Source organism: Mus musculus, chromosome 11, assembly GCF_000001635.26.
Source record: "Mus musculus strain C57BL/6J chromosome 11, GRCm38.p6 C57BL/6J".
Classification (NCBI taxonomy): domain Eukaryota; kingdom Metazoa; phylum Chordata; class Mammalia; order Rodentia; family Muridae; genus Mus; species Mus musculus.
In genome coordinates this window covers 78,522,794-78,550,735 of record NC_000077.6, presented here as the reverse complement: position 1 = coordinate 78,550,735, position 27,942 = coordinate 78,522,794, and the positions used below count along the sequence as shown (strand labels likewise).

The 27,942-nt window shown below is 48.2% G+C and overlaps 3 protein-coding genes across 6 annotated transcripts; 2 read left to right on the top strand and 1 right to left on the bottom strand.

The window, feature by feature from the left end:
- Tmem97 (transmembrane protein 97) lies at positions 1-8,919 on the top strand. Its single transcript, NM_133706.2, has 3 exons — positions 1-208; positions 7,106-7,250; positions 7,940-8,919. Exons 1-3 carry the CDS (start codon positions 83-85, stop codon positions 8,197-8,199), a joined length of 531 nt encoding a protein of 176 aa, NP_598467.1. The 5' UTR covers positions 1-82; the 3' UTR covers positions 8,200-8,919.
- Positions 8,920-9,003: 84 nt separating this feature from the next.
- Ift20 (intraflagellar transport 20) lies at positions 9,004-14,375 on the bottom strand. Its single transcript, NM_018854.5, has 6 exons — positions 14,160-14,375; positions 11,998-12,226; positions 11,774-11,902; positions 10,691-10,776; positions 9,738-9,841; positions 9,004-9,375 (listed from the first exon to the last, which is right to left on the bottom strand). Exons 3-6 carry the CDS (start codon positions 11,898-11,900, stop codon positions 9,294-9,296), a joined length of 399 nt encoding a protein of 132 aa, NP_061342.1. The 5' UTR covers positions 11,901-11,902; positions 11,998-12,226; positions 14,160-14,375; the 3' UTR covers positions 9,004-9,293.
- A 90-nt stretch (positions 14,376-14,465) lies between these two features.
- Tnfaip1 (tumor necrosis factor, alpha-induced protein 1 (endothelial)) lies at positions 14,466-27,886 on the top strand. Of its 4 annotated transcripts, none has more exons than XM_030245919.1 (7): positions 14,466-14,650; positions 20,389-20,708; positions 21,426-21,666; positions 22,257-22,346; positions 22,433-22,485; positions 23,015-23,210; positions 25,195-27,831. In XM_030245919.1, the coding sequence occupies exons 3-7, from the start codon at positions 21,604-21,606 to the stop codon at positions 25,429-25,431; spliced, it is 639 nt and encodes a 212-aa protein (XP_030101779.1). In that variant the 5' UTR covers positions 14,466-14,650; positions 20,389-20,708; positions 21,426-21,603; the 3' UTR covers positions 25,432-27,831. The 4 variants fall into 4 exon arrangements, with proteins under 4 accessions (XP_030101779.1, XP_030101778.1, NP_001152864.1 ...); XM_030245918.1 differs by having other exon boundaries at positions 14,466-14,663; NM_001159392.1 differs by having other exon boundaries at positions 14,476-14,650; positions 21,497-21,666; positions 25,195-27,886.
- Positions 27,887-27,942: the final 56 nt, after the last annotated feature.

Genomic DNA, 27,942 nt, shown 5'->3' with positions numbered 1-27,942 from the left:
CAGCTCGGGCGCGGGGCTTCTAACCACGTAGCAGGCTTCTATCACCGGCTTGCCAGTCGTAGCCCAACGGACAGGAGGGAACATGGGGGCCCTGGCAGCTAGGCGCTGTGTCGAGTGGCTCTTGGGCCTCTACTTCGTCTCGCACATCCCCATCACGCTGTTCATCGACCTGCAGGCGGTGCTGCCGCCCGAACTATACCCGCAGGAGGTGAGGCTCAGGGGTCCCCACGTGGCCGTCCTGATTTCTGTTGGCTCCGTGCCTGACTTCGGCCCCAGCCGGCTGTCCCCAGCCGTTGACCACCGCTTTGTTTTTTTCAGAGCGGAACTGAGGGTGCAACCCAATGGTAGGGCGCATGCCTAGGAGGTCCTGGGTTTGAGCCCCATGTACTCGCCAATCCTTTGCAAAACCTTTGCCTGGGTGTGTTTCGCTCCCATGGTTTTAACTACGGCAGTTGGCTGAGGGAAGTTGCCTGGGTGAACCAGTGTCTGTCACGTGTTGAATCTATTGCGTTTGGATGGACTTTAAAAGTCCAGTGTAAGCCGAGAAAGAAAAAAAAGTCCTGCGTAGTAGAATAAAATGACTGAAGGGTTAGCCCTTGGTTAGTGCTCGTGGCATTCATACACTCCTTCTGGGTCTGGATCTAGCTTGAGGAGCAGTTGAGGAAATGTCGCTTTTCCAAGTCAGTTTTGAATTGTTTGAAGATGAGCTACCGTTCCCTGCGCTTTGGAGAGCATTCTTTGACCCGATTTTAAGGTCAAGATTAAGCATGCCTCTCCAATCTACTGACGGACTTATCCACCTAAATGTTTGAAATGGCTGAAATGCTCTTTAAATGTTTCTTCTTTGCAGGGCAGTTCTTAATCTTAAATCCGTAAATTCTCAATGGTGGCTGCAAAATGACATGTGCCTTGTGTTCTCTGAGAGGACATGACACAGGAATTGTCACCTACTCAACAAAGTTAAGGAGTGACACCATCAGCAGTGTCACCCCCCACTCCCTTAAGTCTTTTTGGTTTGTTTGTGGAACCACGGGATTGCAAAGACCTTTGATCTACAGGGGAAACCCGTAGGTAGCATGTGGCAAGAGCACCGGTCTGTGGTGCTGCTTTCCCAAGGACTGGCTGCCTGTGGACATGTTGAGGGCCCTATGGATCCTACTTTTTTTTCCCCTTAAAATAATAGTTCATTTGAATCCATTGCAAGAGGACCTCAGGCCAGGCTGTAACTGACATGTAGCTACAGCTTTAGATTGTAAACTCAAAAGATTGTGGGATTGAGGCTGTGGCTCCGTAGTAAAAACATTGGCCAGCATGCACGAGGCCCTGGATTCAAATCCCAGCACCAAAACCAGTGTGTTATCAAGTTAAGTTGATTTGTTTCACTCCTCTAAGACATTGTCACAAACGCAGTGGCTTACTTTACCCCCAACGTTATGCTTAAGCTGCTCGGAGGTTAGAAATTTAGAATGTTCGGTCTCAGGCTCAAAGGTAGACTACACTCCTTGCCTCTTCCAGGTGGCTGGGTTTGCAGAGCTGCGGATCACACTCAGGCCGCACAGTCTACCCACTGACCTTTCTTTGGCTGTGGCCCTTTCACTGCAATCTCTGCAGGTCATCCGTCATATTGCCACTTCATCTGTATTCACATCTCTCTCTGCCTTTTATAAGGTCACTTGTAATTCACGAGGGCCCACCATGTAACCCAGGAAAACCTCCCCTTTGAACATCCTTCTGTACACCTGTGGTCCTATTGGACATGGATTAGGACATGATACCTTTGAGTGCTGTCAGCCTGCTGCCACGGAAGGGCCTGACAACTACAAAGAGGCCATCAAAACTTTGCACTAGCTATAGCCATGAAGAAGGGGAGTCACTGTTTCTTTGGGGTTTGGTAGCAGTGGAGATAAAACCCAGGGCTTTGCATACTGAGCTACCCATAGCCCTTGTTTTTCCTTTGGTATTGTGTTTGAGGTTTGTTTTTGTTGTTTGGTTGGGTTGGGTTTGGTTTGTTTAAAAATTGAATTCACCAATTGAGCTGCACTGGGTTTACAGGCATCACCTGGCTTGAGTGACAGGTTTTTTGAAATAGGGCCTCACAACTTTGAAAACCCAGCCTGTTTCCCTGGCAATTCCTGGTTTACCTTCTGACTGCTTGCACCCATCCTTGCTCACCACTCCTGAAACAACTAGATGTGACCAGCATCATGCAGACCACCACTTAAACATTTTATTTTTGTTTGTTTTTCAAGATGGTGTCTCACTGTGTAGCTCCAGGTGTCCTGTAACTCAGTATCTAGACCTGGTGGGTCTCAAACTCACAGAACTCCTGTTTCTACCCCCCAAATACGGAAAGCTCACTTCACCATGCCCAATCTCTGTTTGATCTGGTGGACTTTTATTAGCTTCCTGTTACATCACTTTTATTCTCCTCTTGTAATTGTCATCTCAGAGTAAACATTTGCTGCCACCATCTGTTAACTTAGCTAGGCCTAGTCCTGGAAGCTTCTGGCCTCTGTACAGTCTTAACTAGACCTAGAGTGTTTTCTGCCTCTGAAACTTACTGCTGAATAAGCTCATCTGTTCTTTTTTTCCCTGAACTCTGGCTGGCTGGTTCAACTTAGCTGTTCTGGCTCAAACTCCTCTCTCAACCAGACTTCTGTCTGGGCCTCTCCTGAATTAATCTGCTTGGCCTCAAACTCATACTGGCAATCTGTTCTAATCTGGCGCCTTCTCATCCTCTGGCTTGTTCTGTCTTCATCTATATCTAGTTTGTTCTGTCTGGAACCAGTTTCTTCCTGTAAAACTGCCTTTCTCCTCCCTCTTTTTTTTCTCTCTCTGCTCTATCTCAAGTAGCTTCCCTTTCTTCCCCATGAGAATTGGGCATATGCTATCCTGTCAAATCTTTCTCTGATTCATCACTTTGCCACTCAATTAGAAATCACTTTCAAACACAGGTGCTTCCTTCTACAAACTAACTTTACCTTAATTGTTTGGGATGAAATGAGAGGTGAATTCTAAGAACGTGTCTGTGTTCTAGCCAGAGGGATTAAAGTTGTGTGCTAAGTGCTGAGCTACACCACAAGTAAAAAGTTGGGTTTTAATGGGTGGATACTTCACTCCTCCTTAGAAGAGGGAACAAAATACCCATGGAAGGAGTTACAGAGACAACGTTTGGAGCTAAGACAAAAGGATGGACTATTCAGAGACTACCCCACCCGGGGATCCATCCCATAATCAGCCACCAAACCCAGACACTATTGCACAATGCCAGATTGATTTTGCTGAAGGGACCCTGTTATAGCTGTCTCATATGAGGCTATGCCAGTGCCTGGCAAATACAGAAGTGGATGCTCACAGTCATCTATAAGATGGAACACAGGGCCCCCAATGGAGGAGCTAGAGAAAGCACCCAAGGAGCTGAAGGGGTCTGCAACCCTATATTTGGAACAACAATATGAACTAACCAGTAACCCCAGAGCTCGTGTCTCTAGCTGCATATGTATCAGAAGATGGCCTAGTCGGCCATCACTGGGAAGAGAGGCCCCTTGGTCTTATAAACTTTATATGCCTCAGTACAGGGGAACGCCAGGACCAAGAAGTGGGAGTGGGTGGGAAGGGGAGCAGGGCAGAGGGAGGGTATAGGGAACTTTAGGGATAGCATTTGAAATGTATATAAAGAAAATATCTGAGCCGGGCGTGGTGTCACACACCTTTAATCCCAGCCCTCGGGAGGCAGAGGCAGAAGTTCGAGGCCAGCCTGGTCTACAAAGTGAGTTCCAGGACAGCCAGGGCTACACAGAGAAACCTTGTCTCAAAAAAAAAAAAGGAAAATCTAATAAAAAAGAAAAGAAAGTTGGATTTTGGGTTTGTGGTGGGTTTTTTTTCCCCCAGTAAATAACACAACCTCGGAAATCACAGTGTGATCGAATATTCTACAACAGCTTCCAGGTTAGGGATGTAGCATTATTCATGTGTCTCATGCACCTGGTGCTAGGTTTCCTGGCTAGCCCTTTACTCTGTCCCCTTTTTGCCTTTGACACTTTATTACTGTTAGGGAGTGCATGCTGCATTGTCGGAGATCACGACAACCTGTGGGCCAGGTCTTCTACCTTTGAGGTTGTTCTGGGCATTGAACTCCAGTTATTGAGTTTGTGTACCAAGCACTTTACCAAGCACAGAACCAGCTTGCTGGCCCTGCCTTTTTAATGTACTGGCCCAAAACTGCATCTCTGCTGTTGACTACTGAAAGCATGAACCTGCAGCATCCTGCCTTGGAAGGCCATCCCCTGTTCCCCTCTTGCTGCTTTTGGATGAGGGAGTAATGATTTTATTGTTTCTCCACGAAGAAAATAATAGTCTGTGACTTGAGTCAGCCTCAGATTGTCGTGAATGATACTTGAACTTAGAACTGCAAGACCATCTCTATAAAATAGCAAAGCTGAAATTTACACCCTCCCCCCAAAACAATAGATAGCTAAAACTTATGATCTAGAGTTTTTTCCTAACAATGTAGAAGGCCTCAGCAGTTGGGCTGAATTTTGCAAGCTAAATTTTTGCTGCTGTTTCAATCAAATCACAAGAACTAAAAACCATTATGAAACAGTTAAAAGACTTGAGTTTGAGTTTAAACTGGAAAGATTTTGTAGTATCTTTTGCAGCTGAGTGAATCCATTCTGTTAAAATAAGAAAGGGGTGTGAGTCTGTAGGTCCGCAGGATGCAGTAGCCCATGAGTTCAGAGAGATGTGTTCCAGGTAGGGGTGTGGTGTAAATGGAAAGTGTTTTCTTTTAAACCTTGGGGTTTGGGCTTAAGTGATAATGAGCAGTTGCCTGCTTCCATTGGGTAGTGTTAAGCTGGAGCATCTCCAGGTCTGGACAAATAAGCTTCCTTCATCTGTGCTATCTGCTGGTCTACAGGCCACTGTATTAAGTCATTGCATCGGAACACCATAGGATGGTCATCGGCATTATGTGTGATGCTGTTAAGGGTCTTGTCAGAGCCAGGCCCTTGGCCTCCAGCTCCAGCAGTCCTGCCACCCTGCTGGGGACCTTGTCTTTGTCTTCCACTCACTGTCTAGGCTGTTCTGGCAGCAGATATGTGTGGTAGACCCCTATGGGCTCCAACTGATTGGGACTGGGCAGTCAGCTTTGCTGATCTTACTTTGCAGCCCTTCAGCACGTGTCTGTGCGGACCTGTGGAAGAGGCAGACCTCAGACATTGTTTACAGTGATGTCATTGTAAAGTGAAGCTGTGATGCACAGCTCTATTCCCTGAACCCACGAAGTGGAGGGTCAGGAGTTCAAGGCCCATCTCAGCTAGAGACCTGTTCTCAAAAACCACAATGCAAAGGGAAAAAAACCGTCTAACCTGCTGAATTTACAGATGAGGAAGTGGAGTCTCGGGAGGGCTGACTTAACCTTTACTGTCCCAACCTTACTGCCCTGAAGAGTGTTCAGGAGGCAGGCGGCATTGCCAAGAATCAAAGCTGTGTGTTCTGATGCCTGTGACCCCAGCAGCATCTGGATGCTTCAAAGCCCTCGTGGTAACGAGCTTTTGTTTCACAATGGCCAGCCTTTTTTGGTGTTACTTGGTTTTGTTGATTTTGAGATAGGTCTCCTGTATCTCAGACTTAGCCTCCAAAGAGGCCTGAACTCCGCCCCTCCAGCTCCATCTCCCAAGTGCTGGGGTTACTATGTGCCACCACCCCTAACAGCCTTTACCTTTTGATTAAAAATTAACATAAAACATATCCCTAGATTTTCCATTGTAAAATAAACACAAGGAAGCTGCCTTTATCCACCATATCCCAATACTTAGTTGGCTTTGAAGGTGTAAGAGTGCCACCTCCAGGCTATTTTTGTAATGTTAATTTGTTTTTGAGACAAGACTTCATATAGCCCAGGTTAGCCGTAGACCAAGTATGTAGCTGAGGATGGCCTGGGATTCAGGATGCTAAGTTGGCCAGGCTCTAGCCTCTGTCTGGCTCCTGTAAAGCACAGGGTTGCAGCTGCAGTCTCCCCTGTAAGCGCGTCAGCGTGCACCTGCAGCTGTGATTGGTTAATGGCAAGGGTGAGGCTGGAGCTGGAACCAGACAATAACTCCAGCCCTGCGAACCTAGATGCTGTGTACTACTACTACTACTTCCACAAATATCAGCTGGTCCTTTTTTTTTTTTTTTTTTGGTTTTTTTTTTTTGGTTTTTCTAGACAGGGTTTCTCTGTATAGCCCTGGCTGTCCTGGAACTCACTCTGTAGACCAGGCCTCGAACTCAGAAATCTGCCTGCCTCTGCCTCCAGTGCTGGGATTAAAGGCGTGCGCCACCACGCCTGGCTTCAGCTGGTCTTTTAAAAGATAAATGAAAATAAACTTATTTGTAATATTGGGATTAAAATGTCCATGTCTCCACAGAGGTTAGATTTACTTCCTTCTACCCTCCCCCCTAGAAAAGTCAACTGGTTTCTGCATTCGAAGTATCTAGCTTTGGGACTTGGATATGCATTTGTGAAAGGGAAAATGTCAGGATGGGTTTTTAATTTTCTTACCAAAACCTGGTAGAGGAATAGCATCCTGAAAATCTCGTAAGCAGCTGGCACTGCAGCTCTACAGTAGCATGTACAGTAACATGCCTCGGTTTGTGCTATCACAGAGTGAGGAACAGATGTGCAGTTCTACTAAGATGGGATGGGAAAGGAAAACTTACTGTGCAGAGAGGGTAACATTTGAATTATGGCTAGTAAGTTTTTATTAGTGACCATCTAGGCCAATGGTTCTCAACCTGTGGTGGTAACCCTTTTAGATGTCTAATGACTATTTCATGGGGGTCACCTAAGACCATGGGAAAACAGATATTTACATTACGATTCATAACAGTAGCCAAATTACTACTATGAAGTAACAACACAAGTACTTTTATGGTTGGAGGTAACTCAACATGAGGACTGTATTAAAGGGAGAGTCAGTGCTGCAGATGCAAGAGCCAGTTGGAGCATGTGACTGCTGCCACCAGGGCTGCACAAGGGACTCTTAGCAGAGGATATTGGTGCACTGGAGCCACTGAGCCATGCAAGCCGCAAGGCCATGCTCACTGTGACCCTGTCTCTTTGCAGTTCAGCAACCTGTTGCGGTGGTACTCAAAGGAGTTCAAAGACCCTCTGATGCAGGAGCCCCCAGTGTGGTTCAAGTCCTTCCTGCTCTGTGAGCTTGTGTTCCAGCTGCCTTTCTTTCCCATTGCGGCATATGCCTTCTTCAAAGGTTGGTACAGTGCACAAAATCCTAGTTTGGCTCAGGATTTATTTATTTATCCTTGGCCTTACTTTCCCCTTAGGTTAGTATATTGCCTTATGAGCAGGAAGTATCGAGCTAATCCCTGAAGAGCTTAACTTCTCATTTAAAAATTATTTCTGGGGCTGGGGCTCAGCAATTAAGAACACTGGCCGCTCTTACGTGTTGGTTGTAAGCCTAGCTTCCTCCCAGCTCTGCTCTTCTGAAGGACCTCAGTTTGGTGTCCAGCACCCACATGGCAGCTCATAACCATTCTAGAACTCCAGGTCCAGGATCCAACACCCTCTTCTGGCCTCAGGACACTAAATACATGTAGGCAAAACTCAAAAAAAAAGTATGCCTATTTATTTATTTATGAAGTAGCCATGCCTGCCCTTGGAAACTAAGCTTATAGAGTGGAAAAGTTTATTTCTCACTGGGATTCTGCACGTGAATCACTACGGGTGCTGGGACAGGGTCCCTTCCCCTGTTTTAGATCAGACTGGCTGAGCTGTTTGGGTCCTGTAAGCTTACCTGTTGAGCAGCGCAACACCTGGTTTCCATGTGTATAGTCTGAGGTTCCACTCAGAGGCAGACAAACGGGTGATGAGGCAGAGCAGGTCCCAGACGCCCCTGGAGTCGCCTTAACCTGATTACCCTTTTCTCCTCCTCTGCTTCAGGAAGCTGCCGGTGGATCCGAATCCCTGCAATCATCTATGCAGCTCACACCATAACGACTTTAATTCCAATCCTCTACACACTCCTGTTTGAGGATTTCTCTAAAGCCGTTGCTTTCAAGGGACAAAGACCCGAGAGTTTCCGTGAACGACTGACCCTCGTAGGTGTCTACGCCCCCTATTTAATAATCCCCCTCATACTCCTCCTGTTCATGCTTCGGAACCCGTACTACAAGTATGAGGAGAAAAGAAAGAAAAAATAGGGACGGCCACCAGCCTGGTGGGGAAGACCCCACAGCACAGTTGCCTTTTGGACAACACAGGAAAACTGCCCCAAACATGTTTCAGCAGCATTTGAAACACCAACAGCAGTGCATACAAACAAGACAGTGGTGGGAGACGTGCCAGGCCTTCACCTTTCAGCAGGGGTGTGACCAAGTTACAGCAAAATGGTGCCAAAGCGCTACCACAGCACTGCTAAAAAGGCCAGGTGGGAAGCCGGTTAGCTCCTGACCTGGAATGCACACACCTGACCAAGTCCTCACCTCGACCTTGATAGTCAACAAATGAGCAGTATTTTGTCTCTTTAGCACTTTTTAACATGGTTTCCTGCCCACACCTCCACCTCTGGGAGAAAAATATATTATAGCCTCACATGAGTCCAAGCCAGAAATGGGTTACAGGGAAGGAAGGTGCCTCCATTTCTATCTTGAACAGATAGCCTGCTCTGGGTTATTCTGGTGCTGGTTCTATGAACGGCTCTCATGTCCCTACTCTGGCACCTCACCCCACTGGGCTTCCTAGTACGCAGGCTTGTGAGGGTGACTGGACTGTCCAGTGTATGTCTGCTGCTTGTTCCACTGACTCTACAGAAACAAAACCCGGTGGGTGCTAGACAGTGCTGGCTCTGCTTGCAAGCCATGTTGCTGTGGTTGTTACTTATGTGTCTGGTCCAAATAAAGGCAGCTGCTGATTTGTTGTTAGCCTGGTTTGTTGTGTGGATGGGGGGGGGGTAGAACAACTCTGTTCTCAGAGGGACTGGAAATAATGCACACAGCACCATAGAAGAAAGACCAAGCCACTTGCAAATGGTATTTATTGCTTTTCCTTGAGAGCTTTGTGAATGTACCAAAGTTTACAGACACTGAGTTTGTGCTGAGAAGTCGAGCTGAAGCCCTGTGCTGCCTGGCCACTAGCAGAGGCTGTGCACTGTTTATCAGCTGCCCCCGTAACACTGCATGCGCACATCAGTGACATCACTGGAATGGTACAGAGGTTTGTTTTTTTGGTTGGGGTGCTTTTTTTTTTTTTTTTTTTTTTTTTTTTGCCTTCCTGCTATAAAACTGAAATTTTCAGTTCATTTCTGAAAAATAAATTGGTCAATAAATTCATTTTGTTCTGCTTCTACTTTACACAAAGCTTCATATTCAACCCGATACCTGAAAAACAAAATTGTTAGAAGCCCTGAAAAGAATGAAATAAAAACATAATTCTTTGAGTGTATAGAGCTTTAAAACAGATGCAAGAAACCATGAATTGAGAAGGCAGGGCCAGAGTGTCAGATAAGCAAAGCCCTGTTTAGAGCCACCTGGGAGAACACTCTACCCCAGGGAAGGCACGGGAGGTGGCCTCAGTCCTTGTTATAAGAACCAGTGCTCACACCATGGAGGCAATTTGGAATTAACCAAGTCCCCACTTTCTTCTATCAATTTTTAAAGTGAGATGCTCTACCTGGGAAATGGTGAGGGAAGCCAAGGTGGCAGAGAAGGAAAAGGCGTTTGCAGTGGCCATGGCCGCTTACCTTTCTAGCTGCGTCTTCTTTTCTGCTATCAGGGCCTGCAGCTGCTGCTGCTGGGCTTCTCTCTGCTTCGCTATGGACTTCAGCAAGTTCCGAGCACCAATGGCCTAAGAGACGTTACCAAAGAAGGCGAGGTTTTAAAGTCCCCAAAGTCCTCCAAGAGAGGAGGACCTGGTTTTACTGGTTAGTCATGACTATTAACCTCCTCTTCTCCTGAAAGTACCTGGTACGAAATGGCAGCACGAGCAGTCAGGCCCACAAGTGTATGCAGTGCTCTATTGGGAGGCATCATTTAGTCTTGGGCCACTCACCAAGTCATCTACCAGGCAATCTTTCGTGTCTTCATTTTTAAAAGGAGGGTAAACACCCACCAGTGGGACCATGAAGATCAAAGGGAGCAATGACAAGCATGGACTGGTGGGGCTGGAAAGATGACTCTGGTTAAGAGCACTTGTGGCGCTTGGAGAGGAGCCAGGTTCAGTTATGCAAGCACCTACATGGCAGCTCACAACTCTGTAGCTTTGTTCCAGGGGATCCAATGCCGTCTTCTGACCTCCAAGGGCATGGGCATCAGGCACACAAGGTGGTACACATGCATATATGGAGGCTAAATAGTCACACATATAAATCTAAAACAAAAACTGAGGACTGAAGAGATGGCTCAGTCATTAAAGCACTGTATTTCCAGAGGACCTGGGTTCAATTCCCCACACTCACATGGCAGCTCACAACCTAACATTTCTAATTCTAGTTCCAGAGGATTTAACACCTGGCCTCTGATGCACTCATTATGTGCACAAACATTCACACTAAAATAAAGTCTTAAAAAAATATTGGCATATAAGCTCACCACATTAACTTGGCCAGGTCTCTTATTAAATGCCTGTTTTAAAAAGATGACCCCACCATCCATATAATAAGCAGGGTTTCTGGCCAGGACCAACTGCTGATCTTACCTTCATCTTCTCGTTCTCTGCTTCTTTGGCAAGCTGATCAACAAGCTCAATTAGACCACCAACAATTTTCTGAAACTGGCCAATTTCTTTGAGGAAAAGAACAAAACATTCTTGTTAGCATCCCTTGGAAGTAGGGAGGGGGGAGCTAACCACACCTAAATTGTGTTGTGGCTGTCCAATGCTCACTAACCTAAGCCTCCCACTATCTGGTCTGTGGCAGGAGAGGCGCCAGGACTAGACTTAGAACACAGACTGCAGTGTGGACCCAACCCTACCTTTCTCAGAAAAGGCTCTCAGAACCCAAGTGCAGACTCTAGACTGGCCAGACAACACTGGGTTTCAGTAAAAGGTGGTGTGAGAATTCCCACCTGTAACCGTGCCATTTAGGCGCCCCATTTCCCATTTGCTTTCCCAATGCCCTTGGTGGAATCGTTTTATTTTATGAAAATAAGCCCAGAGAAAGCCACGGCATACAGCTGAGTGTATGACACAGGCCTGGAACCCCAGCACTAGGGAGGCTAAGTTAGAATCATGAGTTTGAGGCCAACATGCAACATACATAGTGAGGCCTTGTCTCGAAAAAAGGAAAGAAAGCTCCCTTGCTCTAGCTGAATCTGAATGTCCCACTGGTACTGGGTCGGCTTAGCCGCTAGGAAAGGAGGATTCTGGGAGATCAGTAGCCCAGAGCTGAGCACTGTGCTGAGCTGCTCCTCAGTCACTACCTCTAACTCCAAACAACACATCCTGCCACCAGGAAGTAACATAGTATATCATTTCATCTCCCACCTCCAGGGTGTAATTCTTTATCATCAATTTTAAGGTTGCTAAAAGAAAAAAAACAAAACATTGCAGCACATCTAAAAACACCTCCCCCAATCTAAACCATTGCTTGGCACTAAATGTGGGACTCCATGGCAGTGTAAGAGGGCAAGCAGAGAAGGTTGGGTACACATGGGAACCCAGAGACCAGGCTCAATCCAGAGAGCACGCAACTTCATTCTGGTAGACCCAAGAACAATGGCCAAGGTCAGGTAAGGAAACTGCTCAAAGCAGAACAACACTGTGTCTCCAGATGGTACTCACTGTCCACAAAGTCCTTGCACTCCTCCTTGAGCTCCACAGTCTGCTGGGTGACCTCTGGGTCCAACACTCGGAGCTTGTTCAGTTCATCAAAATGCAGCCCTGCCTCGCCCAAGATGTCCTTGGCCATAGCTGCAGAGAAACCAGCAGCGACCTGAATTTCATCCCAGACACCACCCCAGCCCTCCTCATACACCCATCCCTCTGCCTCCAGCTCTCAGCCTCACCTGTTTCCCTTCCAGGAAGCCCTAGAGGTCTGCTTTGAAGGGGTGACAGTGGCAATCAGGAGGTATGTCATAGGAGCAAGGGTCAGGAAAGAGGAAAGTCCAGTTGCTTGTCACAGACATCGTTCATTCAACATACATTTCTTGAGTGCCTACTACATGCCGACACTGCTAGATGCTGGGCGTAAAGATGAATGCAACATGGTGCCTGCCCTGGAGCAGCACAGCTTAGCTGGAGGAAAACAGACACGTGAACCTGAAGGATTATATTGCATCAAGTGATTTTTACAGAAATATCACTAAGCAAGGAGAAAAGACAATTTCAGTTCACTTGGGTGTATCTGGCCTAAGCTGCGAGCGAGATAAAAGCATAGTCATAAATCCCTGTTTAAGGTCCCAAAAAGGCTTTTCAAATGCATGCCCTGAAATGAAAAACAAAACAAAACAAAAAGGATGAATTTTAAAATGAGAGTTAAAAGCTAGCTATGGTCATGCGTGACTCTAATTCTAGCAACTCACTGTGTTGCTAGAAGACTGACACACGTTTAGGACCAACCTGGGCTGCATACTGAGTTCCAGGCTATCCTGTGCTACACAAGCCCTTGTCTCAAAAAAACAAAAAACAAAAAAACAATTGCCTTCCTGTGTTGTTCTAGTTGGATAGTTTGAGTATTTAAGAGCTCCTAGGGACTAACTGGACCAGGTCCTATGGAAGAGTTCATATGACATGAGACTGCAAACACTTGTTTGAACTCCTACTGCCTTCTGAGTTAACATGCATTTATCAAAAACAAAAACCCTTATTGAATCCCAGCTCCAAGGACAGAGTGAACATAGTGTCTCTAGACAGACAGTAAGCAAATAAACACAAACTGTGATCAGGGTATGAGGAACAGCGCTCAGTGCTCTGTCAGGATTCTACAGGAGGACATAACTCAAGTAGGCAGAGAGGTCAACAAAAGCCTTCAGAAAAAACAATCTGGGACCTAAACACGTCCAGAAAATCTTCTAAGAGAAGGGAGAGGGACATTGTGGGCATAGGGAAAAGCATATGGGGGCGTCCTAAGGCTGGAAGATTTTGACACAAAGGGTCCTGGGATCAAAACAGCAAGAGGGAGCAAGGCTGGCAACCGGCTATAGCTGGATGAGTAAATGAACTTGGGTTTTGTTTTGTTTGTCGAGACAGGGTTTCTCTGTGTAGCCCTGGCTGTCCTGGAACTCACTTTTGTAGACCAGGCTGGCCTCGAACTCAGAAATCCACCTGCCTCTGCCTCCCAAGTGCTGGGATTAAAGGCATGCGCCACCACACCCAGCTGAACTTGGATTATTTTTTATAATGATAACCGCTAGCAGTGGATTTCGGCAGTGCTTATTGATCAGAGTTGGAAAGATCACTCACTGCCTTGGCCAAACAGAGGGAACAGGGAAGAGCAGAATAGAGGCGTCCTTTCCAAATTTCTCACTGTGAGCCAAGCATCTCTAAGCAGGCTGCCTGCAGGTAAGTGGCACTCTGATAATGTTTGCAGAATGAATGAATTCATGTGGAAACAGAAGGCTGTAACAGAAGAAAAGATTTGAAGCCGAACGGGAGTTCAGAGATCAGATGATGTCTGAATTGACAGAATTTAGTAATGCTTAATGCAGCACTTTGGAGAAAAGTGAAGAAAGGAGCCAAACACGATTGCCATGGATCTGGATTGGACCGAGAGTATGGCTGGAAAGGACAGTTTAAAGAGATGGGTAAGATAGATATGGTACATAGCGGGCTATCAGATCCCCAGCCCACCCCTAACTCCCACCACAAATATGCTCCAGGAACGTGGGATTGAGTTTCCTAAGCATGAAGGCTGTGCCTGGCTCTACGCTCCCTGGCTCTCCCAGGTCCGCAGGCACAACAAATAGTTGTAGCTGTGGAGTTTGGAGAAGGCGTAGACACAGGAAGAACTGGGCAAATGGCGCGGCTGTCTTTACTAAATTATACTCCTGCAATGTCCGAACCTCGGTTCACCGGTGACATCGAGGGAGCCAGGCTGAGCTGAGTGTAAACCCGATCCCTAAAAACTCCGAGGTAGGGAAACCGCCGCTTTCCACCCGGTCCAGCCAATCCTCGGCGCTGGGTCACGTCGGCCTCCTCCCGTCCCAAGTCCTCCACGTCCCCGACCTACCTGACGAGCCGCCTCGGCAGCGCTCTGCGGCCCTGACGACTGTCGGTAGAAGCTTCTCTCCGGCAACTGCAACCGGCTGCTGCCACGGAGACAAGATCTAGGAGCCACACGTCACCCCCGAGTCCAGAAGCACCAGCATCCGCCCACCCTGCGGTGCTTGCTGGGAAATAGATGCAACACGCGATAACTGCCCACTAGGCCCAGAAGCCTTTGCTCAGGGGGCGGGGACTACGACACGGGAAGTAGATTTGTTCCCGAACCCGGAAGTAGAAGGAAGTCAAACGTCAAGTTTTCGACCCACTGCTAGCTCGCGCGCTGTGCATGCCGGGTCTTGTAGTCTCTTTCCCGATCTGTAGGGTTGGGCTGTAACTCCGGAGTCGGCGGGCGCAGGATGTGAGCTCACAGCCGAGATTGCAGGCAGCCGCAGGCCAGAGGTGGCACCGAGTCCGCTTGCTACTTGACTGAGACTCGGAGAGGCGTCCCCGCGGACGGTGAGAGCCAGAGGTGCGGGTGCAGAGGGGAAGGACAGGCTCTGCTGAGTCCTGGGCAAAAGGCACGGGATGGCGCGCGGGGATGAAGTTCAGGTCTTTTCTGGGGATGGGAGGCACCACGGATCTCAGTTTTTCAGAAGAGGAGGGGTGTGGCGGGAGAGCAGCCTACACTGCAACGAGAGACATGGGATGTTTCTCCATTTCCACTGGAGAGCCTTTGGGTGAAACATAAGAGCCGCTTCCACGATTTCTGACCTTTCTTGCCAAAATCAGCCTTCCCACCTCGCCGTACCTCGTGTCCTTCCTTTAGAACCCCAAGTCTTTGAACTACCGTGATCGTTTGCGCTTTGTTCTGCTTGGCTTCGCATTAGGTTCCCATAGAGACACGTGTATGTTCCCCAGCCCCAGGATTACCCCTCTATCCACAGGCGAAGTCCTGAGGAAAGAGCCCTGAAACTATCAGTGGAAACTTCATCCTCTCAGAAATTTCTTTCTAGGGCGTCACCTGCCATTGGACTCTTGGACCTAATTGGTCTGGGTGGAATCTGGTCTGACGTCATCTAGGACTCAAAGTAGCTCTTAGGAGGAAAAGAATAGATTAGCTCCGGATTTGACTTCCTCAGTTGGCAAGCCTAGTCACTTGGGTTTCTTTGATTTGGCAGAACGTGTTTATGTGCTTCCTTGATTCTGGGGAAATGGGACTGCACACAAAGTATGTGAGGAACTTGCTAAAACTTGTTGAGGAGTTGATTTTTTTCCCGCTTTGAGGTAAGGCGGTCAGTCGCTCACCAGTCTAGCATTGTAGTGTTACTGTCAGACTCCCGGAGCTCGTTTCCTCCATGTTCCATCACTGAAAGCAATTAAGCCATCAAAAGGATATGCTACTTAATATAGCACCAATATAGACCTTCCTGAAAGCCCCCCACTCCCGACCATTCCAAGGACATACTGAAATCTCTTCAGGGTCAGTTTTAGTTTAGCAAGCTGATGTATATACTTAATTCTTGTTTGAGGACCAGTGTTGTGGGTTTTACCTGTAAAACATGAGGAATAACAGGAAACGACTGAGTGTTCCGGTATTAAAGAGGTTGGTTCCACTTTGGGGCGTTGTTGTTGTTGTTGTTTCTGTTTACAGCATTGCTTCTGTGGTGTAAGCCTTTATCATCACTTGCCTGGACCAGTCCTTCCTCTGATTTTCCCATTTCCTTTCATGTACTTTTGCATCCCACACAGCATCAAGTTGTCCTTGGATCACATCACTCCCCTGCTAAAAGCCTTCCCCGACCCCAAAGTCTGTTGCAATTCCCATAAACCCCAGCTCTTCCTTCTCATGTAGCACTTGTCTTCTCTGGCTTCCTGCCAGACCATCCTCCCTCTTCTTCCTATATACCCGCCGCCATGTCACTACTGTCCCCAAAATGTGTTCCTTTTAGACAATTTATGTGTGTGCTGATTTTGCCTGCATGTGTGTCTGTGTACCACATGTGTGCCTGGAGCCCACAGTGACCAGAAGAGGGCATCAGAACTCCTACGACTGGAGTTATAGATGGTTGTGAGCCACTATATGAATGCTAGGAATTGAACCTAGGTCCTAGAAGAGCATCCAGTACGTCTAACTGCTGAGCCATCTCTCTAGCCCCATAAAACTTGTTTCACTTTTTAACATTTTTGTTTGTACGTGTGTGTGCCTGAGTGTATATATGTGTACCATGTGTGTGCATGCAGCAGCACCCATAAGAGGGTGTCAGATCTCCTGGAACAGGATACAGAGTATTGTAAGCCTTTTGATTTGGGTGCTATCTGGGTCTAACTGTATCTGGGTCTACTGCAAGAGGAATACACTTTTTTTTTTGAAGTTATAATCTCTTTTATTTTTAATTTATTTTTATTTTTAATTTATTTATTATATGTAAGTACACTGTAGCTGTCTTCAGACACTCCAGAAGAGGGAGTCAGATCTCATTATGGATGGTTGTGAGCCACCATGTGGTTGCTGGGATTTGAACTCCAGACCTTCGGAAGAGCAGTCGGGTGCTCTTACCCACTGAACCATCTCACCAGCCCCCAGGAATATACTTTTTAAAGGCAGTTTTTTTTTTTTTTTTACTTTTTAAAAAGATTTATTTCATTTATATGAGTACATTGTCACTGTCTTCAGACACCAGAAGAGGTGTCGAATTACAGATGGTTGTGAGCCACCATGTGGTTGCTGGGAATTGAACTCAGGACCTCTGGAAGAGCATCTCTTCAGCCTCTAAAACTTGTTCAGATAGGAGCTTTGCTCTTGCTGTCTAGACTATACTTTTCAGATCTTAACTGAAATGTGATCTTCAATTGGTCTCAAGCCTCAGCCTGATAATTCTCATATCATTCCTATATTCTCAGTGACGTCGATCACCTCTATAACTGTCTGCCTCTTTGTCCCATCGTTTATAGTGTGGCTTCTGGTCTGTTTTTGTTTGAGGTAGGGTCTTTCTATGTAGCCTGGAACTTCCAATACTGAGATTAAAGGCATGTGCCACCATGCTCAGCTAGTCTGTCTTCTTCCACTGAAGTGTGGGGTCCATGAGGGCAGGACTCTTCTCAGAACAGCTGGTGTTCAGAACAGGTGAGGCATCTCTTCAGTATGTGACTTTTTATTACTATCATACTCTTTTTTGCGTGTGTTTTAAAGATCCTGCTATCTGGACCAGGTTGGGTTCTGTCTCATTCTGTATTCCAGGCAGGGCTTAGTCTGATAGTGCTTGCTGGTATTACAGAGGTGCACCACCAAGAACCTAATAGTACCTAATGACAATTGGGATTGGTTGGTTGGTTGGTTGGTTTTTCAGGCAGAGCCACTTGTACTCTTGGTAGCTGAGATACCTGGTCTGCCTGCCTCCATCATCCTATGCTTGGAGTATAGGCATGGGCCATCACATGTAGTTTATATGCTGCTGGGAATCAAACCCAGAGCCTCATGCATGCTAGACAAGCATTCTGCCAATTAAGGTACAGCTTAGTCTTCTTCCTTTTTTTTAACCTTGTGATGGCGTCTCTGTAGTCCAGACTGCCTCAGACTTCCAAGTGCTGGATTATAGATGTGAGCCACCATCCTTGGCCTGGTTAGTGGTAGTTTGGATAAGCCAAAAGATTACAGACAGGAGCAGTGGCACTGTCATTTAATCACGGCACTCAGGAGGCAGAGGCAGGTGGATCACTGAGTTTGAGATCAGCTTAGTCTATATATCAAGGTCTAGAACATCCAATGCAACATCATAGACATCTCAAAAAAATGCCATCATCATCCAATTATCCCTTCATGTCTGTGTGGCATTGACTCTAGGTTGTTTTCTTTTTTAAAGATAGATTTATTTATTTATTTATTATATGTAAGTACACTGTAGCTGTCAGACGCTCCAGAAGAGGGCATCCAATCTCATTACAGTTGGTTGTGAGCCACCATGTGGTTGCTGGGATTTGAACTCAGGACCTTCGGAAGAGCAGTCAATGCTCTTAACCTCTGAGCCATCTCTCCAGCCCCAACTCTAGGTTTTTTGCAAATACCAAAATCTGAGAATGCTCAAGTTCTTTATGACATTAAATGCTGTATATTTACATATAATCTATACACACCCTCCTGAATTCCTTCTATTATCTCTGGCTTATTTAATAATACTAATACTGTAAATGTATGAAGTGTGATATAAATAATTTTTATACTGTGCTGTTTAGGGGTGGCAACCACGGTAAGTCTCTATACTTTCAGTGAAAATTCAATCTTTTGTTCATTTTTGATAGAGATCTGTATAGTCTTAACTGTCCAGGAACTCCCTCTGTAGACCAGGCTGGCCTCAACTCGAGAGATTTACCTGCTCTGTCTCCCAAGTGCTAGGATTACACTACCTCACCCAGCTTTTATTTATTTATTTATTGTATTTTTTTGAGACAGGGTCTCACTATGTAACTGGCTGTCTTGGAATTCCCTCTGTAGATGAGGCTGGCCTAGAACTCACAGAGTTCTGCCTGCCTCTGCCTCCCTGGTGCTGGATCTAAAGGTGTGCACCACCATGCCCAGCTAGGACTTAATGTTTTTTTTTACATTCAAACTTCTTTCCATCTACAGGTTTAGAATTAAGAATGTAAATAGCAGCAATAAAAACAGAATAAGAGCCGGGCAGTGGTGGAGCACGCCTTTAATCCCAGAACTTGGGAGGCAGAGGCAGGCGGATTTCTGAGTTCGAGGCCAGCCTGGTCTACAAAGTGAGTTCCAGGACAGCCAGGGCCACACAGAGAACCTGTATCTTGAAAAACCAAAAAAGAAAAATAACTGAAAGCAAACGAGGAACGAGCACCAGCTTTTCCTTTAGTCATTTCTCGGGTCTCTGAACTGTTAGTGTTTTCCTTTCAGTTTTGAGCTTACTCATTTTTAGGGTCATTGTGTCTGTTCCCCCCATTCTTTTTTTCGAGACAGGGTTTTTCTGTGTAGCCCTGGCTGTCCTGGAACTCACTCTGTAGACCAGGCTGGCCTCGAACTCAGAAATCCACCTGCCTCTGCCTCCCGAGTGCTGGGACTAAAGGCGTGCGCCACCACGCCCGGCTCCCCCCATTCTTGATGGGAAGGAAGAAAAAGGGCTCTTGGGGGAAAGCAGCACAACAGCCCTGTCTGCTGTGCCTTGAGAAAGGTGACAGTTACAGGAACCTGGGGCAGGGCTGGGGCTGAGAAGGGGGCAGCTCAGGTAACTCCTGCCAAGCTCCCTGGCCGGCTGCCCCTACAGCGGCTCTCCCCGTGCTCTTAGAACCACACTCACTTTCCTTCCTGGATCCTGGCTTCCTTTGACTAATGATAACCTGAATCCTGGAGGGGGCTATTCCTGAGACAGGAAGTGTATCCTGTCCCCCTGGCTCCTGGGAAAATCCGAGGCTGGCTAGATTCCCAGTTGGTTAGTCTGGACGCCTGGAATCCTGGGAATCTTGGAAAAACATTTTCTGGAGCCATTCTGGTAGATCCCAGGGAGATCTGCTCATCCGACCCTTAGCTAGTTTGAAGGGTTTTTCCCTGCAGCCGGAAGCAGAGCTGATCCTAGAGGAGCTGGTGAGATGCCCACACCACAGGGAGACTGTGATCCCAGACCTGGCTCCTGGTACCGTGAGAACAGCGTGCGGGGCATTCTTCCTGTTGCCCACTGTCCGAGTTTGCATTCTACTGGTGTGATAAAACACTGTGACCAAAAGCAACTTGGGGAGGAAAGAGTTTACTCGGCTTAGACTTCCCAGGTCACAGTTCTTCCTTAAGGGAAATGGGGAAAGGAACCTGGCGACAGGAACCCGGGGGTAGGGACTGAAGCCGAGGCCACAGAGGGGTACTGCTTACTGGCTTGCCGGCGTGACTTGTTATATTTTTGGTTGTGAGCCTATCCTTTAAGGGCTGAGCCATCTCTCCGGCCCCTAGAATGCCTTCGTATGCCACCCAGAACTACCTTCCCCGGGATGGTTCCCCCCAATCTCTGCCCCTCATCAATTATTAATCAAGAGAATGCTCCCAGAGACTTGCTTCCAGGCCAGTATGATAGAGGCATTTTCTCAAGCGAGGGTCTCCTCCCAGGTGATGTTAGCTTGTGTCAAGTTGACAAGAATCTAACTCGTACAGTGAGGAAGGGCTTCTCTACAAAGTAAACTGTGTCAGAGTTCCCTCTGCTGTCCCTCCTCCCTGTGACCTCTCTGCTGACTTTAGTGTTCTCTCTACCTCTTGCTTACAGGCACTGAGAGTATGAGGCCCTGGCCTCTGAGGGCCACTCACTCGTGATCACTTCCACCACGGCAGAACCTTCTAAGCCTACCTCCTGCCGTGTGGTGATCTACCTGCAGCGGGAGATGTCAGGGGACACCTGTCTGTGTCCAGCCTCGGGGGCCAAGCCCAAGATCAGTGGCTTCAAGGGAGGCGGGCTGGGCAACAAGTACGTGCAGCTCAATGTGGGAGGCTCCCTGTACTACACCACAGTGCGGGCCCTCACCCGGCACGACACCATGCTCAAGGCCATGTTCAGTGGGCGAATGGAGGTGCTGACTGACAAAGAAGGTGAGCCATTGCATGCGGGCATGCTGGGTAAGGGAGAGGAGGAAGGGAGCATCTTGAGCTGACTCCAAGGCTGGGCTTGACCCAATAGATCTAGAATATATATCTTTTCCTCCCCCATACAAGTTCTAACAGAGCCTCAGAATTCCTTGAGATTGCACATAGAAAACTGTATGCTTGTGTATCATACTTAGGCTGGGTGTGGTTACATCTGTAACCCTAGCACTTAGAGGTGGGGACAGGAGGAGCAGAAATTTGAGGCCAGTGTCCACTACATAATGAACCTGAGGCCATCCTGGGCTATATGAAACCTTATCAAATAGAATCCCGGAGTAATGGCTCCTGCTTATAATCCCAGCACTCAGGAGGCTGAGACACATCAATCTCAAATTGCGGCTAACCGGAACAACTGTCTCAAAGCTGACGTGTGTATTTATATCCAAATAGGATAAGCTTGTCATAAACACAGTAGAACCTGGGCAGTGGGCAAAAGGTAAGCAGAGACTGGTTGTTTCTGTGTCACCAGGGTGGCCCGAGTAGCCCCAACATTAGACAGCCAGTCCTCCACAGAGCCCTGAAGATAGCAGTTCCCAGACTCAGGATAGGGAAGAGTAGCACTGTCCTGAGACCTAGAGTCTCGGAGCCACCCCTGGCCTGGGCTCTGGCCTCTCCTCATGTGGCTCCTTCCCTTGCATCCTGCTGCCTGCCTGCCTCTCTCAGGTGGCCTTTGCCAGCGCTGGACACAGCTTGGAGGCAAACGGTAGTCCTGTGGGACCCCTCTCACTCCCTAGGCTGGATTCTCATAGACCGATGTGGAAAGCACTTTGGCACCATCTTGAATTACCTCCGAGATGACACCATCACCCTCCCTCAAAGCCGGCAAGAAATCCAGGAGTTGATGGCTGAAGCAAAATATTACCTCATTCAAGGGCTGGTGAGCACGTGCCAGACTGCCCTGCAGGTATGGGAAGTGTCACGTGGTCTGGTGGGGTCCAGAGTTGTCCCCCTGGGGACACGAGGCTTGGTTGACCCCTGGGAAGCTGGGTTGGAAATGAGGTTGAGGAGTCCGAATGCAGTCAGAACGATGGGGAGCTGCCCAGGCCCAGCACACGGCTTCTAGGGAGTCACGCTTGGCTGCACGAGCGGGCTGTGCCTCCAGTTCATGTGCCTAGGTATCAGCCTCAGATTTCTGGCAGTGGGGAACTGCTTCCTGGCTGGCAGTATCTATTACCAAGAATGTCATGAACTGTCTGGTACCTCCTTACCAGGTGGGGTGTGTGTGTGTGTGTGTGTGTGTGTGTGTGTGTGTGTGTGTCTGTGTGTCTGTGTGTGTCTGTGTGTGTGTGTGTCTGTGTGTCTGTGTGTCTGTGTGTGTCTGTATGTGTCTGTGTGTGTGTGTCTGTGTGTGTGTGTCTGTGTGTGTGTGTCTGTGTGTGTGTGTCTGTGTGTGTGTGTCTGTGTGTGACCGTGGCAGAGGCCTGGGGATGTCCCTGGTTATGCTTGGCTAGCACAGAATCCTAAAGGCAGCTCTCCGCTCTGTGTGTCACCCAGGACAAGAAAGACTCCTACCAGCCTGTGTGCAACATCCCCATCATCACGTCCCTGAGGGAGGAGGACAGGCTCATTGAATCCTCCACAAAGGTACTGCATACACTGAGGGTCTCGGTCTGGGGACACCTGGGGACACCAGGCCCCTGGCCTGGCCCTCACTCTCTCTTCCCTCACAGCCTGTGGTGAAGCTGCTGTACAACAGGAGCAACAACAAGTACTCATACACCAGGTACGGCAGGCGTCTCTGCTGGGACCCTGGGGAGGGCAGCAGAGGCAGTTAAAGGGCTGGGCACCCAGAGTGGGCCCTGTGCAGCAGGCCTGGCAGAGGGGCATGAAGAGGGGTAGAAGGGAGCTCGGGGTCGAGATGTGAGCTGAGTCCTCCTGGTGCCTGTGCTTCTCACTGTGCCCTCACAACAGGCCATGGTTGGGTAGGCCCAGGTGGCTGCAGCTTGCTTTTAGACTCTCCTGGTCCCTGTGGACAGCGCATCACCCCACGGCAGAGAAGGAGCAGAAGTAGCTCTGAGGGGCCTTTTCTTCCTGGCTTAGGTGGGGTCACTCCTTCCCTCCTGCTCTCTGAGGGCCAGCTCCACCCGTTTCCCTCACAGGCCCCAGTCCTACAGGTTGCTCTCTGCTTCCCTGTCCCTCTGCCTTATCCTCACATCAACATGATAGGATCAGGGAGCGGAGACCCTAGCGCTTCCCGGCAGTCCCCTTGTGCTGGAAGCTCATTCCAGGCTGCTGGGCTTCTGGTGTTTCAGCAACTCTGATGATCACCTGCTAAAGAACATTGAACTGTTTGACAAGCTGTCCCTGCGCTTCAACGGCCGCGTGCTCTTCATCAAGGATGTCATTGGGGACGAGATCTGCTGCTGGTCTTTCTATGGCCAGGGCCGTAAGCTGGCAGAGGTGTGCTGCACCTCGATTGTGTACGCCACAGAGAAGAAGCAGACCAAGGTATGTATGGGCTGCCTGCCAGGGACAGATCACACGGACTCCAAGATGGAGAGCTGGTACTGCCCCAGTGTACCCTGCCCACAGCAACACAAGGGCCACATGTACTTTCCCAAATATGGTATGATGGTGCCAGGTTGGACAGAGCCTGGACCGAGGTTGGAGGTTGGTCAGACACGGTCAGCAGCTGAGGAAGAGCAGCAGGGAACTTCCCCTCGGGGCTGTGGGAGGGCCAGGTCTTTGAAGTTGTCACAACTCAGGTTGCAGCTCTGGTCCCAGCTTTTTTTTTTCCCCCCCAGATATCTGATTTTGGGGAGCCATTTAAACAGCATTGGTCTGTGTCCCTACTTGCAGACATGGGAATGAGAGTCTGAGTAGCCAATACGTGGCAAGGTACAACTCAGAAGCAACAGTGTGGTGTGCGTTCTGCTTAAACACTGCTCTTGCAGCCAGGCGAGCATGGTGTTCCTGGTCAGCTGGCTTTCTGAGCCGATGGAGTGATCACAGTGCCTGATGAACCTTTTATGAGTTTTTTGTAACTTTTTAATGTTTTTATTTATTTATTTATATAATTTTTTATTTTTGAAGCAGGGTCTCTGAAGCTCAGGCTGGAACTTGCTAAATAGGCTAGGTTGGCTATAAATACATGGCATTCCTCCTGCCTCAGGCCACTAGTACTAGGGTCGTCGGCATAGTCCACTGTAGTCAACTGCGGGAATTACTTGATAGGGGACATATCATATATACATAGACTCATCTCGCTTCCTGCAGATGCCAGCTGGTGTCCTCCCTAGCGTCTGTACTTGGAGACAGTACAGACAGTGTGGTGTGCTTTCCACTTAAACACTGCTTAAGTTCAGGTTTCACAGGTGCAGTGCCACACAGGTTACCTGGTAAGTAATGGGCTCAAGCACAGAGACCCGAGAAGCTGGGCCGCAGACTGGGTCGTCGGAAGGGCAGCTTAGAGTGGGGAGCAGTCTTTGTAGGGGCAGGAGCCGGGGGACGGGGAGGGACCAGGAGTTAGACAAGGGGCTGTGACAGTAGAGTCAGTGCAGCTCCTGAGCAGCAGCAGGAGTGACAGGGCCTGTCTTCTTTCTAGATGCTCTCTCCCTAGCCCCTCACACCCGATAGGAGACAGGCCACCTGGGGCCATTCTAGGTCAGAAAAACAATGAAGCTGCTTCTCAGAGCTGCTCCGTTACTATTTCATTGATTTGTGTTGGTGGGTGTGCTCTGCCATGGCCTGTGAGTGAAAGACAGGACAGCTTGGAACATTCTCTCCATTTGGGTTCTACTAGTTCTGTCCTAGGACCAAACTCAAGTTGTCAGGATTGATGCAAGTGCCTTTACCCACTGAGCTATCCTCTGCTCCTCCACCCCTCTGCTGAGACAGGATTTTACTAGGTGGGCTGGCTTTGAACTCTCCATCCTCCTGACCTCAGCCCCCCCAGGTAGCAGGGATGATAGACGGGCATCACCCTGCCTGGCTAAGCAGCTGCTTTCTATTACATATTTTGGTTGTTTACTGTGCTGGGGTAGTCACTGGACTAAAGGATGTATGTCTTGCCTGCTATGTTGATAACTCTTCAGAGGTGTTAGCTCAGGTTGGTGTACTTGGTTGGAATCACCGTGCTTAGAAGGCTAAGGTAGGATTCTGATTCTGGGGCAGCTTGAACTATAAGGAGACCCTGTCTCAAAAAAAAAACCAAAACCAAAGGTAGCTATTGGCACCACTTTACACAAACAGGAACTACAGCCCAGAAAGCTCAGACTTCATCTGGCACCAAGCCCATGGAGTTGTGCTTATACCTGGATATACCCATGCATACTAGTCTTCAGTTGTGGGATGCTGTAGGGTAGCTAGAGGTGTCGATCTATACTCTCATGCCCCCTCATGCTTCCCTTGTTAGCCGGGCAGCCACCTGACTCCTACGTTAGGTGTTTCCTCACTAAATGAAACCTCATTCTGTCTTTTCTGTTCACTCCAGGTGGAATTCCCAGAGGCCCGTATCTATGAGGAAACACTCAATGTCCTACTCTATGAGACCCCTCGAGTCCCTGACAATTCCTTACTGGAGGCCACAAGCCGGAGCCGCAGCCAGGCTTCCCCCAGTGAAGATGAAGACACCTTTGAACTACGGGACCGTGTCCGTCGCATTCATGTCAAGCGCTATAGCACTTACGATGACCGGCAACTTGGCCATCAGTCCACTCATCGTGACTGATGAGACCCTTAAGAAATCGGGGCACAAGAAGTCCTGTCTGCCACCCTGTGGAACGTACCCATTGGCCACCCTATGCTGCTCCTGCTAGCTGGGAGCCTGCTCTAGTATGTACAGGTGACAGCCCTGCTTGGGAGGTTGGGGAGCTGAGAGAGGGAAGGCCACATTGTCTTGGCTGGCCCCCCTCCCCCCAGCACTTCCAGATGCCACCCCACTTCCTGCCAATAAGGAGCTACTTCTGCTCTAGGGTGAGTGCACTGATTTCCCACCTCCTGCCAAGAATACCCCCTGGCCCTTGGCTGAGTGCCCCTTTCTTCTGAAGAGCTCCTTTAGCTCCTCAGCTGAGGCCCACGAGAACAGCTTTGTTCTAGGGGAAAGGAGGCTTCTGGTGCTGCGAGGACCCAATTTTGAACAGAAAAAGTGGCCTTTTTTTTTCCTAAGGTGTTTAAACATTGGTATAACCTGGATTTTTGTTTGTTTTTAAATCTAGATGTTAGCATGGCCGTACCTATAATCCCAGCTATGGAGAAGCCGAGGTGGGATAACATGTTCTAGGCTAGCCTGGACAACATAGCAAGGCCCTCAATATAAAATTTTAAAAAGGGGGCTCACCTAGCAAGAGTGAGGCCCTGGGCTCAATCTCCAGTACTGCCACACTCACTAGGTATCTACGAAATGACTAGTTTTTAGTCTGGGGGGAAAGCTAGGACTAAGCAGAGTGCCAGGACCCCACCTAGTAGGCACACACTCACACACTCACTCCACCCTTTTCAGTATCCTAGGACCCATCTTTAAAGCACTTTGTATGTCTATCATTCAGGGGAATCTATTCTGCCTTGACCCAAAGCTTTTTCTGACACTGATCCCCTCCTGCACAATCTTAAGGAAAGGCTGAGACAGGAGGATCACAAGTTTGAGACCAGCCTGTGCTATGTAGTTAAAAGTTCCAGGCCAGCCTGGGCTACATAGGCTTTGTTTCAAAAAAAAAAAAAAAAAAAAAAGTAGACTGACCAGCTTTGGCTTGTCAGCCTGACTACCCAAAGAATACCAAGAGGGAAAGGACGTCCAAGTTGAAAATGGTTTTAATAGCATCCTGTGGGGAAAGGGTAGGGTCACATCACTGACTCAGACTTAACAGGATTCTTTGGTGTGAGCCTCATACTTGGGTATGTTCAGCTCTAAGACACAGATGTGCTGCAGCCCCTGATACTATGTCTCAGTTTATGTCCTGGTTCTGCCTAGTGATGCATCTCCAAATACATAGTAACTAGGACCACCTAAGCCTTTGAAAGACCTTTCTTCTGGGTCACTGACCACGGATGTACCAAGATCTAGACCTGGTGTCAATTCTTCCTTTGCGCTTTGGTTTCCCTCCCTTTCTTTGTTGGGACTGGCTCTCTTACCTGGATTCTATCCAGAGGAATGTTGTCACTGGAGGGGGCTGTTTGTAAGCCTAAGGAAGTGTGTACCCATCAACAGTGCCCAAGAAGGGCCACAGATTATCAGCTGTATCCCTTGACTACTCTTATGATTGCCACATGGGCACACAAAGGCTCACCTCTTAGAGCCTATGGGCAGATGCCAAGCCCAGGGTTGGGCTCTCACAAGGATCTAGCCTGACAGGGCAAGGGGAAATGGGAAATGTGACTTAATAATCAGGCATGTTATGTTAATCACGATCTTGAATGTATAAATAGCTCTAAGATGCTTGGGTCAGGCACCTTAGTGACGAGCAACTATTAGTTCGTCCAGATCTCGCTGGAACTAAGATGACAATCCAACTTTTTTGGCCAAATAGAGGCTTTGGCTTTCAGTCTTTCCCACAGACTTTGGAATGTGACAGCATGAGGCCACCAATCTGTTTTCTCAGCTGTCCCCTAGAAGCCTTTAACACTCAGATTCTCAGACCCCTGCGGTGTTTCCAGTTTGTCTCTTTACCGCCACACCCCCTTTAGCCTCCATGAGGCGCTTTGACATCCATCTCCTCTGCTGTTCAGTGCTGTCTAGTCATGGGCTGAGGAAACATAGCAGGAGTCCCGGGTTGGGCATTCATCTTCTTTGACTGAAAATTTCTCCTTGGTTTAAGGAAATAATACTGAAGTGATCTGGACTCGTGAGATTTACCAGCCCTGTCCTAAAGGAGTTGTAGCAGGATGGGTTTTTTGATCACAGGCAGTCCAGGGGACTTAAACATAAAACATGCATGAGGGTCAGACTGGACGCTGCTCACAAACACCAGCTGTGTGCTGTTGAACCTGGGACATGTGACTGGTTGGCCTGAAGGGTAACACAGGTTCTGGCAGGAAAGAATGTGCCCTTTACTACATACCTGCGGTCTCAGTTGCTTACCTTAAGTGATGGAAGTAAACACTAACTTCTAATAAAGTTGTTTTACACTGCTGAGCCATGTTTCCAGTGAGCAGAGCCTGGCCAGCTCACAGCTGTGGGCTCAGTTCTTTTATTTCTGTTCCCTCCATGACCTTGTGTTCTAGGTAGTCAAGAGACTCATTCCTC